This window comes from Diabrotica virgifera, chromosome 3 (assembly GCF_917563875.1).
Source record: "Diabrotica virgifera virgifera chromosome 3, PGI_DIABVI_V3a".
Classification (NCBI taxonomy): Eukaryota; Metazoa; Arthropoda; class Insecta; order Coleoptera; family Chrysomelidae; genus Diabrotica; species Diabrotica virgifera.
In genome coordinates, this window is record NC_065445.1 from 275,657,283 (window position 1) to 275,671,648 (window position 14,366).

The 14,366-nt window shown below is 33.5% G+C and overlaps 1 protein-coding gene across 6 annotated transcripts in view; it reads left to right on the forward strand.

The window, feature by feature from the left end:
- Positions 1–14,366, forward strand: part of LOC114326211 (ecdysone-inducible protein E75) — a 442,877-nt gene that overhangs the window by 412,742 nt on the left and 15,769 nt on the right. For all 6 annotated transcript variants that reach the window (XM_028274495.2, XM_028274502.2, XM_028274496.2 and 3 more), the window contains exon 3: positions 11,803–11,947. In XM_028274495.2, the coding sequence (XP_028130296.1) occupies positions 11,803–11,947 (145 nt within the window). The remainder of the gene's footprint in view (positions 1–11,802; positions 11,948–14,366) is intronic.

Here is a 14,366-nt window from a genome sequence, read left to right on the forward strand (position 1 = left end):
GTAAAACCCAATTAGATTTTTAAAATCCTTGTACAAGACAACATACAACAATGTAGGAATAATATTGAAATAACCTTTCCATGGGCCTTGCAAGAATCGTCACAAAACACGACTCCAAACAACTACAACATACACAGAGTAATTGTTATTATCAAACCGACGAATTGTTGACAATTTTTCCACATTCAACAAAAGGTCAGTTATATTAAGTTATTTAGCGTTATTTCCTGTTTTTCCAAATTAACATATTCGCGAATTGTCAGAACGTGTCGTAGGCCCAAACCTATCCCAACATAATTCTTATCGGCTCGGTTTTTATGTGTGTGTATTTCGCGATTCGGTGACCCATTTGGCATAAAAAATATCAACAAACTTTCAATAAAACAAGACCGTTCGTTGCTTGAATAGTATTTTACAGTCGAATTATCCCGACTTGGATTTCTTGGTAGAGTAATAGCGAAATAGAGGTCAAATAACTACAACAAAGACCACGCAGTGTATATCTCGATCTACTGCTATAGTCCGGTCAACGAATTTTATACAATTTTCGTTGTTTTTACATTATATTATATTCTGATTGGATTTTACTGTAAAAAATTGCTCCAAGGGTTTATATATATATATATATATATAAAGGGTTGTGTACAGCTGCTAGTGCTGTCTCCTTCCGTCAGCCAGGACTTCCATTTTTCACGATCTTCCTAGTCTCCGTTTTCCAATCCTTTGACATGGCTTTGTCAACTTCATTTTTTCATGATCTTCTCGGTCGTCCTCTCCTTGTTCCTCTTACACTCCATTCTGCAACCTTGTTTATCGATGTATTTTCTTCTCTACATACTTAGCCGTATCAATTTAGTTTTCTTTCATCTATGCACTGCAGGGCATCTTTTTCCACTTTTATTCTTCTACTTATCTCTTTTGTTCCACTTTTATACTTCTCCTTATTTCTTTGACATTCTGCCTTTTCTGGTCAGGTCACTGCATCTTCTACGCTTCTACTTTACACTATTCAATTTCGGTTTCTAAAATGCTCCATTTTTTTTTGTTTAGGATCCCAATTCCTGCTTCATATGTCAGGATACTTCGTACTATTGTTTGGTACTTAGATATACCATTTTTTTTTCTTTGACGTTTTTATTCCAGATTATACTCTGGAGTTGCCGTATACAAGATCTTGTTTGTCCCAATCTATTTTTTATATTTTCATCTGTTGTTGCGTTTCTCGACATTGTCAAACGCAAATATTTAACTTGTACGGTACTTCTCAGTACTATCACATTTTTTTCAGCCATTTTTAATCGCCGCTCCACATTTCCTCTTCTGTTTCTTTCTCTCTTCTTTCTATCTATTCCTTCTCTCCAATTTGTTTTCGGTCTACCTCGTTTTCTCTTGCCTTATTGTTCTTGTGGTTAAAATAACCATAAGGCTATGCCTCATGGTTATTGTAGTATTTCCTTTTGGTATTTGTTGTTGATTATTATATTGATTATTTATATTTATATGTATGTCCTAACCAGAAAGTTAATTTAGTTGATAATTCCCATTATTTTTCCAATGTGTTCGGTGTTCGTTGTTAATCCTATTTCTTCCAGATCTTCCTATGGCTCTTCTCCAAAAGTCCATTTCAGTTTATACGTTAAAAATTTCTGTAATTTTTCAAAACGATTTTTTCTATAAAATAGTTATTTATGAAACAGTTTTTTACAGATTTTTAGAGCACGAGCGACAACGTAGCGAGTGCTATAAATCGCGTAAGTTCGCAAAAAGTACTTCACGAACAGTTTCATACAATATTCTATCTACGATAAACAAATAGAAAAAGCTGTAACTCTTCGTCGTTGGAATTCATTTCTATTCTACAATTTTTAGAACTTTGACATTTAAAAATTCTAACTACTTTCAAACCACAAAACTGTCAAAACTTTTGTTGTAATTCATTGCTCATATTGTCATCACCATGACAACGCGAAAGTTAAGGATTGTCACCATGACAACTCGAAAGTTACAAACAGTGCGAAAAAGTAAATCCCATTTAAAATACATTGTTACTTCACGCACACTTTAAATCCTTCACGCACTGCTATCTATAATGACAGTTTTCACAAACTAAAAACTTATACATAATATGACATAGAGTATATAAATGACTTTTTTAACCTGTTTTTGATACATATTGATATTTTAACTTTCATTTATTTTACTTAGGATAACCATATATCTTTATTTTTTTACTAATGGAATTGCAAAAAAAAAAGATCTGGAATAATCGAATAGAATAACTTTTAAACTAATTATTGATGGATGGATCTGAAATTTTGGGCGTTTATTAGGGACCATAATAGCCAACTTAGGGCGCGATATTAAATATCTGGGTTGATTTTTACAATATTTATAAACAATTAACGATTTTGGTTTAGTTTGCAGTTTTCGAAGCATCAAATTAATTTTACAACTTTTAGCAACTCTCATTTGAAAGCTTCTTTTATTAAATTTTTTTTACATTTAGGGTTTAGAAAAAATGCATTTTTTACAATAAATTGTTAATAATTAAAAAAGATGCCTGAAGAAGAAATTGCATATGTTTTCTGTATATAAGATTGTAATAACTAAGAAAAAAATCAGATACCCGGATTTGTCACAGTCCCGAACAGCTTCTTCTTTTTGCTTCTTTCCCTGGTAAGTCTTATAATGAAGTTTTTATTGAAAAATCGATATTTTGTTTCATATTCCCCGGTCTATAACAACAAAATGCGCGGGTATCTAGAATCTATTACCAATTTCTCGAATGGATAAAATAAAAAGTAACCAGGTCGAGTTGGCCCAAATAACGAACGTTTGTGTATTATAATATGCGGGATTGCTCCGCGCGCGGCGGTCCGGGCCAATGAACTCTGCGCTGCGCAGCATGAGCATGCGCCGGCACCGTCCCCGTTATCGGTGTGATGCAATGCGAATGGTCTCTTAGCAGAGTACGTCAACCTACATCGACGATCGTTGACCCCAACCCAACATTCGCTCGAATCTCGTGCTGTTCTCTTGTGTACTATTAGGATTATAGACTGCTGACTCTTGCTTTGGTAAAAAACAAAAGCCCGATCTGTGGTGACCTCTTTTTTGCTAACGACCTTTGCCGCCCTGCTACGAAAATTTCACAATAAAGAGAAAATTTATTGCCAAAAATATACAGAAAAGTTTTCGCAATGTCAAACTACAATTGAGAAGTTGCGAATCCTTTACATATTTGGATGTTTCGGCCCCTAGATCAGACGTCTTTTTGAATTATAATTACCTACACAATTATGGGAGGATTATTGGTCAGTTCAACATGAGTATAGCACATTCCCTTAATGGGAAACGTTTCCTAAATGTCGAATATATTTTATTATACATCAGCAGATCGAAAGAGTAAAAGAGTACACTTACCTAGGAACACTTATAACAGAAAATAATGACTACGCTGCAGAAATCAAAGTCAGAATCGAAAAAGCACATTCTAATTTTATGAAAATGAAAAAGGTCCTATGTAGCAAAGATTTAACATTAGCTCTTAAAGTACGCTTAACAAAATGTTACGTATACAGTGTACTATACTATGGAGTGGAATCATGGACTTTAAATGTAGAGACAATGAGACGACTTAACGGCTTTGAAATGTGGACCTATAGAAGAATTATGAGGGTTTCCTGGGTAGATAGAGTTACGAACAACGAAGTACTAAGAAGAATAGGTAAAGAGAAGGAAGTTAAACTTACAATTAAAGAAAGAAAACTACAGTATCTCGGGCATGTGATGCGGGGCGAGAAGTATGGCATCCTGCGACTCATAATGCAAGGAAAGATAGATGGCAGAAGAAGCATCGGAAGAAGACGAATTTCATGGCTGAAGAACCTGCGAGAATGGTTTAGATGCAGCTCAAAACAAATATTTAGAGCTACTGCCTCAAAAATTAAAATAGCTATGATGATTGCCAACCTCACTAGCGGAGATGGCACCTGAAGAAGAAGATCGGATAAAAAACATACAATTCAACTGTACAGATGATGTTGCTGGGATCAGTGACGGATCCAGCATCGTCAAGAGGGGAGGCCAATCGGCTAAATTTCTATAAAAAATAAATGAAAATTTTTATAATCTTTATATATTACTTGGTTTGAGAGGGGGGGGATCGCCCTCCCCTGGATCCGCCACTGGCTGGGATAAAAGATTTAATACATGGCAGGAAAATACTCAGAAAACATAAAAAAAGTTAGTTTTTTATAACGAAAAGGCCACCACATATGTAAAAAAACTAGAATTTAACAAAAAAAGCGGGACCTCATATTTGTATGCACTTTAAAAAGCAATGTTGGTGAACAACGCCAAGATTGAGTTTAACTTTAGGTAATATGTTATAATGCAGAAAAGTTTTACAAAGAGTAAAAAACACGAATGAAATGGAAAATAGTTGGAACTAAGAATGTTGATACCTACTGAAAAGACAATAAATATCTCTAATTTTTTCCAATGAACAGATAGAATGACAGCTGACATTCACAAAGTACCCTCATCGCAAAGGAAAAATACTCACCCCCAGAATTAATTTTTTTTTCATTTCTTTGCGTTCTATGTGATTCAAAAATATCACAAAAATTAAATTTTTTGTTTATTTTTTATTCATTTCTTTGCAATCAATTTAAATATTTCAAAAAATTCCCACGCATAGTTCAGTTTTCATTTTTTTTATTTTTCTGAAAGGTACGCCACCTTCAAAAACTCGAAAAACTTATTTTTTTAGGGTTTTTTTTTGGAGATATTCCCCATTTTATAAACTTTAAAGATCAAATCAAGGTTTTTGTTTATATGTTATATTAAAACGCGTTTATTACAAAGTTATCTCTTTTTGTAAAAAATTTGAAAATTTTCCATATTATAATTAACTCCTGACAAGATATATCAGAATTATTGTATTTTGTTCTGCAAAAAATACAATATAACATCTAACATTAACAGTGTAAGTAAAATTTGAAAACCATTTTTCTCATTTTTGCATTCTGGGCTTGGGCCACTTTGCATCTCATAACGTCATATATAATTTGAAGTAAATGAGTCCTCTACTAGGACATTAAAAAATTGAACAAAACACTTAAGCTATCCAAACCAAACCATGTTTTTTCAAAACTCGCAAAAGCTCGTAAAAACCTTTAAACAACTTGAAAAAATCATAATAAAAGAGGAAATGCAACTTTAGATAGTACCTATAAGTACTTTTGATATAATTAGACTGTTCCAATTAAATCTAACTTTACACAGGTCTATGTTTCTTTGTACTCGCCCATAATAATTGAATTAGGATCATTACCATTGACGTCTGTCTTCATACACGACCAACAAATATCAGGTACTGCTAAAATACAGTTTTAAGTCGTTGTAGTATTTACTATTAAAGTTACTACGGTCTCGAATCGTCACCCGTAACGCAAGCGTGGGTAGCTATTTTATTGTTTTGAATGTATTTGTATTACTAATACAGTTAAAACAATAAGGAAGATTTTAAACGAAACATTGACTCGGTCTGGGTACCGTTTGATATTATCAAAATGGGCAAATAAATGTCTTTGACGCAATTCTTTGTATGTTTTATTTTATTGGTTAGTATATAATAGGTATGTATCTACGACGATTTTCTACAAGAGATAACGAAAACACTTCTCCTTGGTACTGTTTGTATAATGTGAAGTACATAAGTTTTTTGTTGTGTATTCTGCACATTTATCTATCTTAGTACTTTTCGTCTTTTTCTTATTTTTCTTCGTCAACCATTTTCATCCATTCCTGAATGTATCTAGGTCTCTTCCAATTGCCTCTCCTCTATTTACTATTAAGCTCCATTTACTATTCGCTTCGTATTAATCTTTGCAATGTATTCTACGGATTCTACGCACGCACACTCAATATCGCATTTATTCGTAAGTATTTTAATTTTAGAACTTTTTGGTTTCTTGACTATCTTCATATGTAGTTAAAAAGTTTGGTACTTTATAAAGATACTATTTTTTTATACTTGGTAAAAATTCCTATTTTTCCTTGTACCACAATATCATCATCATTTTTTTTGCCTTATCCCTATGCGGGGTCGGCTTCCCTAATTGCATTCCTCCACACAATTCTATCTTGGGTCATATCAATGTTAATCCCTTTACCAACATGTCCTGCCTTATCGTCTCCCCCCCCAGGTCTTCTTTGGTCTTCCTCTCCTACTCCTTCCAGGAATCTGCACTTCAGAGCTATTCTTCGTATTAGGTGATTAACGTCTCGACGTTGAACATGACCAAACCATCTTAACCTATGCTCTCTCATTTTGGCATCAATTGGTGCCACACCTAGACTTCCCCTAATATACTCATTTCTAATTTTATCCTTCTTTGTCACTCCACTCATCCATCTAAGCGTTCTCATTTCCGCCACATGCATTCGTTGTTCCTCTTTCTTTTTCACTGCCCAACATTCAGTTCCGTGCATCATAGCCGGTCTTATGGCTGTTTTATAGAATTTTCCCTTTAGCTTCATTGGAATTTTTCTGTCACACAACACACCACTCGTTTCTTTCCACTTAGTAACTTCCATAGTAATCATCATAAAATTCAAACTGCATATGTTCTCTCTCCCACTCAACAATTTTTTTCTGTTTAGCTATAAGCACAAATTTTCTATTGATCACCATGTTTGTTACGAATTTGAAGAACTAAGCACATTAAGTAGGTATCTAAGTTTCTTAGTCACATCAAAACGCATGTGTAGAAGTTTCTTCCAATTATTTTGTTCTTTATTCCCTATCACAACCAGATCCAAACTACAGATTTCTGAACTGTCCCAATTCTTTACTTATATTTTTCTATGTGTCTGACTTCCTTTACATGTGTCATGCGTATTTCCTTTAATTGTCTCCTATATAGTGTATTATTTGTTCTTCTGTCTTATGCTACTCTTTCCAGATGTTTCGTGTTGGGTAATTATTATTTCGATTTTGAAAGTAATTTTTTCAACAGATTCTCTTGTTTTGGCATCAGCTCGTGCCACTCCTTACTATTTTCGTACTAAACTTTGCAAAAATAATCAAGGATTCCACGCACATTCGATATCGTGATTCGTCATCTCTAAAAGAAATGGTTGTATTGACATAACTCTTTGCTGTGAATGACCCCTTGCATATGTTTATTTACCAGGAAGTAACAGCTAATATTTTTCAATTGAACAATTACTTATTCCTGTAACGTCCAATTGTTCAAATCCATAACAGTTCTTTTTCCGGTTAAAGGCAACGATTGCCAGTCTACAGGATGTCCCAAGAGAATTTATTTGTAGTCATTTTAAATAATAAATATATCTACAATACGTCTTTGATTGTGTTGATTTTTTAACAACATTTGATCGATTTAAAATCTTTTTTAATTATTTTATTAAAATTTGAAAAACGAGGAAATCGTTAGTATTTTGTTTTTTCCATTTAAATGTTACTCCTGCTAAGTTTGTTTATTTTCGTATTAGCATAGATTTGGCATAGCTTATGAACAATAAATAACAAGAAGAATATTCTCTTCCTTGGACTATGGGAAACCTAGACATCATTTTTTTAAATTGTTTTGACTTTTGATTCATACATTAACTACTATAATTATTTCCTAAACAATTCGCCTTTCTTCTTCTATAAGTGCTGCCTCCCAGTTGGAGGTTAGATGTCATCATCACTATCTTTACTCTACTGCTGCCCTGAAAAGTTCTATTGAACTGTAGCTAAACCAGTCCTTTAAATTTTTCAACCATGACACTCCTTCCTTCTTTTATCTTTCCCTGTATTATCAATATTAGCATTTCATATTGGTATTCTCTTCTTACGTGTCTCAGATTATAAGTTATTTAGTTTTATAGGATTTATTATTTTGTATCTTTTGTCCATTTCTCGCAAAATACTTTCGTGTTTGTTTTCTTCTGTGCCCATGCTCTTCTAAGCATCCTTCTGTAATACCACATTTCAAACAATTGTAGCTTATTTATGTGTTCTTGCTTCAATATCCAGCTTTTAAGTTCATATTGTAGTATCGAGATCACTCTCGAGCTTTTACTCTCATTTCTCAACTTAGGTCTTTATTGCAGAAAATTGTTTTCTTTTTGATGTTGATAAAAATAAAAAGAAAAGATTTATTTTTGTTTTCATTTTAGATTGATGTACCTATTATGTTCTTGCTCTTCTAATATATTTTTAATTTTTTGTTTCTCGTAGTTTTCTACTGTCCTTTTTACCTTTTCTGGCATTTTTCTATTTCTGTGCATTCTTTTAACCATTCTTCTTTCGTTTGCTTAATTTTGTATTTTTTTGAGTATCCAGTTTGTCACATCCTTTGTTTTTATGTTACCGTCTTTCTTCCATTAAAACTAAAATTTCCTCCGTCATCTATCTAAATAGTTAGGAACAAGCATTTTTAATACATGAAGCCTTTTCACAAAAATCTCACTCCAAAACCTTACGGTGTAGGTTTTCTCAGTATGTTTTTATTTACTGATTCTCTGAAGATCTGATTGTCAGGACATAATTATGATGTGTGTACAGTTGACAACTTCTAGCATTCTACAGTGACAGCTGTTAAAACTGTTTGTCAAATAAATGTAAAAAATGCTGCAGCAAACTGAAGTACAAAAGTCGATGGCTATAGGATAATTGTAAAAGTAAAATTTGCATATTTTACATTAATAAGAAACCACTGGAAAACTACAAATAAAGGTAATAAAGATTTATTCCCAACATTTTTATTTTTGCTTTTAAAAGCACTATCCAAAGTCACACGAATTTAGTAAAAAATCCAACAGCAATCAAAGGACGTTCATTTTTGGGTTCCGCTGACAATATCTATAGATCTACATAACTAAAACGATTGTAGAAAAAAACATACGAAGCGAGCAAAATTTTACTACTTTTCATAGAATTTATTAAATCAGTTTTGGGCCACCCTGTACATTTCTGTGACTACTCCGATCGTTGACACATGTTGCAAGTGACCGGGTAGTCCCCGATGACGCAACAGCGATAGTGAACAAACGTCACAGTCACAGTAAATTCGAGAATATTCTCTTTGGGCTGTTATGCGTGGCGGCGCGAAAAAGGTGAAAGACTCTTCGAGTGGAGTGGTAGTGGTAGGCCTGTTCGAGAACAATGCTCCAAGAGAAAAATCCGACTGGTATTAGTAATAAAGTAACTGTTTTTAGAAATTGGTTGAGGAGCTGATAACGGTGCTGGTTTTCTTTGATTTTTTCTATCGTTTAATATCAGGGAAGTCGAATATCTGAAGAAAATATATGATAAAAAAATATGTTGCTAACAACGTATAGCCTTTTCCGAAGACAGATCTTTTAAATATGAAGCTTCTGAATCTTGGGAATCTAGATACAACACCAACTGACCAGTTTTTCTTTTTTGTTCATTGCTTAAAAATCTTTCTAAGCAAAGTTAATTTCATGCCTGAAGATTGTAAACATTAGAAGTTTGTGGTGTTTTTTCTTCTAGTGCTTTTTTCATCTTGTGCATCATCAGTCTTTTTTGCTATAAAAAAGTTGACAAATCATGCAGCTGCCTTCTATTTCTTTTATTCTTCCTTCAACTTTTCTTTATTTTTTTTTTCGATCTTCGGTAGTTTTTCAATTTTCTTGTTCACGTAATTTACGCTTTTGTTCTTCTTTCTCCTCTTTTTGTTTCCGTTTTTTCCCTTTCTTGTTTTCATTTAGTTTCTTTTCATCCTTCTCTTTTTTCTCTTTTCGTCATTGTTCCAATTCTTTATCCTTTTCCATCTTTTCCATTTCCTTTGTTTGCTTCTGTTGCAGTTGTTTTTCTTTAATCTGTTTTCTCTTTTGCTTTTCTTGCTTTCTTGCTTTTTCGTCTCAGAATACAAAAAAACTCATGATTGACAGTAAAGTTTGAAGACGAAACAATCTATGTTAGAGGAAAAGCTTTAGAGAAAGTATCCAAGCGAAAACAGTATTATGCAATGGAAACCTGAAAATAGAAATTAAAACTAGAGTATGGAGATGCTAAGTATTCTCTACCCTTTTATATTGAGTTGAAGCGTGGACAATTACGGACGCAACTGAAAAAATACTTACCAGCTTTGAGATGTGGTGTCATCGAGGAATGTTGAAAAAATGTCATGGACACAACATGTAATAGACACGAAAACATTAAGAAAGAAGAAAATAGAAAAAGAAATATTCAACACTATGAAAGAAAAAAATGAGCTACTTTGGTCACATGTTAAGAAATGAAAAAAATATAAGTTGATGTGATTGCTTACAAAACGTAAAGTGGAAATAAAAAGAGGACCGGGCAGATGAAGAATGTCGTGGTTGAAAATTTTAAAGCACTGGAGTGGAAAAACAACAATATAACTGTTCAGAGCTGCTGCAGACAGAGTAAAACGTTGATCAGAAATGTCTTTAAAGTATGAGGAACACGAAGAAGAAGAAGGAAATAGGTGGCGCGAGGAATATTCTCCATTTTTCGATATGTTTGCGTTTGTTTTTAATTGGGAAAGAGAGGAAAAATTATCCAGGCTTATTGTGTCTAAAACTGTAAATTTATTATTTTTGGCCAGTTTTTGCTTCAAGATAGGTTTTTGCACGAAAAACGGGAGCTCTGAACATCACCAAACTCAAATGAAATTTTTTTCTATAAAAATTAGTTCCCGTATAATCAAGTAAACAAAATTCCTTAGCAATCAACCCAGTTCGTCTATGACTCAACACAAAACCTCCCACACCTCCCCTCCTTCCAAAATTACAGTTTTTTCGCGGTGCCGTGCATCACGTACACTGTCCCCCCCTCCACTCCATTGTTTTTCTACAACTGGCCCATCTATCTCCCTTCTCGGTCATCTATATTTACAACTATACTCTTATTTGTTGTGAGAGTTCGTCGACCTCCTCGTTCTGAATATAATATTGTCAATTCGCAAAATAATACGATAACCTAAATCGATGTCAGTCACTGCACTACTTGGAGCATTAATTGTGCTGACCCCAATAGAGTAACTATCTACCAAATATTGACCCAGATTCTATCGGTTTGTTTGCTGTATTATCAATTTTTGTTTTACTTTTAACCATAAACGCGATAAACTGTATGCTACTTACGTTTTTATTCCAATGCACAATTATATAAATTGCACTAGTTTCTCTACCAGGTCAACGACCGAGCCTGATCAGCCCATAACCCCGGGATTTTCCTTAAAATTTCTTAATTTTTGTACCGAATAACTTAGTAATAGATGTAAATAATCAGGTTGATATGATTGATAACCATTTGTAATAATTTTTTGCGAAAAATATTCGCCATATAGAATAGTTGGGGCAATACACGAATGGCGAAACTCGCTCCGTCTCTCTCTAGCTCGCTGGTTTGCAGCGGGTGGAAAAGAGACCGCCACTCTCACTTTCACGGCTTGAACTGGCCTCGCGAGCTTTAGCTTTAGCAGGTTAAAGACCTGGAAGTAGGTCAGATGGCGAACTGCGATCGTTTGTTGCTCGCTCCGCTCAGTGTTCTCTCGAATTTCTCGCAGTTTGGTCGACACACACGAGATTTTAAGACAGTCTCTTAAAAAATCGATCACACGTCTGTTATGTGCAATTAACTTATCTAAATCAATTAAATTAATTATGATGGCTGTGCTAAACTGTACGGAGTCCTTAGTGCCACAGGGGTCTGTTACTACTCGTAGTGATGATAGTAGTTCGGGATGCGATAGTGGTGACGATTGTCTACAAAATGAGTGTTCTTCGCAGGGTTTCTTTAGACGCAGCATCCAGCAGAAGATTCAGTACAGGCCCTGCACCAAGAACCAGCAGTGCTCCATCCTGAGGATCAACAGGAACCGCTGCCAGTACTGCAGGCTTAAGAAATGTATCGCTGTTGGAATGAGCAGAGATGGTGAGTACTTTTAACTTCTTTATTACTAAAAATCACCAACAAAAAACTATTCAGAACAAATTTACTGTAGATATCAACAAAGAAACTATATTTTATGTTTTTTCCAAAAAAGAGAACAAAAGTTGTCAAAAGCAGTACAGAACAAACAAAATCATTTGCTTATAATTTGTAAATTAGAGGATTGTAAATTGTACTCTTTCTGTATTAGTTTGTATCAAGATTTTTTCCCTTCCAAATTGTATTTGTATTAAAAAATTGATAGTGATAGTACAAAATTTCATAAAAAATTCATAAAAAAGTGTCAAAAAATTTATTTTATGTAGTAGTTTTTTGGATAAAAATAGTGTTTCTGAATAGTTTGTTGTTGAGGTAGGTTCCAAAACACTTTTTCCTAACAATTTTCCCAACATAACTGTATGTTATATCACGGAAAAACTCTTTTGATGTGTGGAAATGTAGTCCAAATGCAATTCTAGCAATCTGGAAGCGGTAATCCCTGTTAGATTGTGTAAATATAGGTCATCCAGGTCCAGGGGTGAACGACCTGTGCACAAAATTCCACATCTGCGCGTATTCGAAGGTTCAACGTGCTCTAGGTGAATGACCTCTTCGCGATACTAGGTCATTCCTTCCCCGAGACTTTTCAGTAATGCTCGTGAGGATTTTCCATAGGTTTAGCCTAATTAGGTTGTAACGGTTCTTCGGAAGGCGCGATAAAAGAGTTGATTTGAATAATTGGTTGTTAGTGGAGAGTTGTTTTCGTTTTCTTTTGAATTTATTCAGTTTTACATTCAACATTATGTATATAATAATCACTGATAATAAAAAGTATAATAAATTTAATATAAAACAAAAATTATAAAAAAAAATTTGTGTAGGTAAAAAATTTTGATTTTATTTAAGAAACACTAGGCCTATGAAAAAAATTTAGTTCTCTTGAGTAGACTATGTTTCTTTTTTTTTGTTACACTTTCTGAAATATACAAGGCATCTTAAAAGAATCTCTTAACTATAAAAGGAAGTATGTATCCATAGTTTTCTTAACTTTTTGGAAATGTTTCTGTTGCATTGTTTGGTCTTTATAGTCTATTGATTTTGTACTTTAGAAAGGAACTACAACGTTAAAGGAATTTTATGATTTCATATGGTCAATGGACACCTAAATATGAAAAAACCAGCGGTGTGCTACCATTTAAAGGAGTGCGTTTATTTTGAAAAAGGGGGGAATTACTCCATTGTCAGTTTATTTTTAACTCGAATTCTATGCATTTTTCGTAGATATACATCTATAGAAAAGTTGTTCAAAATTTAAATGTCTTATTGTCACTCTCTAAATTCAAAAATAACTGATTTTGACAAAAATATATTCAAAAACACGAAGCAAAATCACGAAAAAATAGATTTTTCTTTTTGATCCATAACTTTTTCCACGGGGGTATAGGTATACGCATTGCTCCATTGCAAAAACTTCTATCCTTTCTGTTAAAAATAACGTTTGATAGAAGTCTTGCGAATTCATAGTATCCGAGATATGATTTTTCAAAAGTCAACCTTTTTTGGGCCGTTTCCCTATTTTTTTTTTCAAAAATCGTTAAGAGTAGACTACTTTGAAGAACTATATTATCTTGCTAAAAATTACTCCTAGAACCTTCTATAGTAGACCATTTTAAAGGTAATTGATTTTTATTTCTATTAAATGTACCATTGCATATAGGTACCCAAAACAGCGAAGGAAAAGGTTTCCAAAAAAAAAAACAATGGGTGCGAAAAAAATCAGGAAAATTATCTAAAAATATTATTGGTCGATCAAAAGGACTCAATTCACAACCTCATGCTGCACTGGGAACCGTCAAGAAATTGGCAAAGCATAACTAACTCTGTTATGGATGCCAGGACAAAAAAAACTGCTTATAATGAGATTAATGATGATGTTGCCATAGTAGTTCTTTTAACACATTGCTGCAGAATTTAGTGAAGCCTGTTAGAAAAATATACCCTGTTATCTTCTTTCGATATACAAAAATACTCTTTTACAGCTTCAAAAAGAAACTTTTCACTGTTATTTCTTTCACAATTGTAAGAAAAACCTTCCACAGTTGGTTTCGCTGGAAACAGCACATGTCTGGGACATATGGACAATGGGACAGAGCAGTATGTAGCATTATTTGCTATAAATACTGTGGTAATTTTTATGGATGTTAGGTTTTAATAGAAATCTAACTAAAACAAGTATAAGATCTACACAAAAGATCGGCCAAATATCCTCATTGAAATACACAATCTACTATTGGTCGATGGACTATGAATTCATGCTGTACTATTTATAAAGAGACGAGGCAGTTATATAAAGCTTTTTATAGCGATAGTAACCAAGAAGTTCCGTCTTAAAGTATGTAGAGTTGTAGAGTAACTATAAATT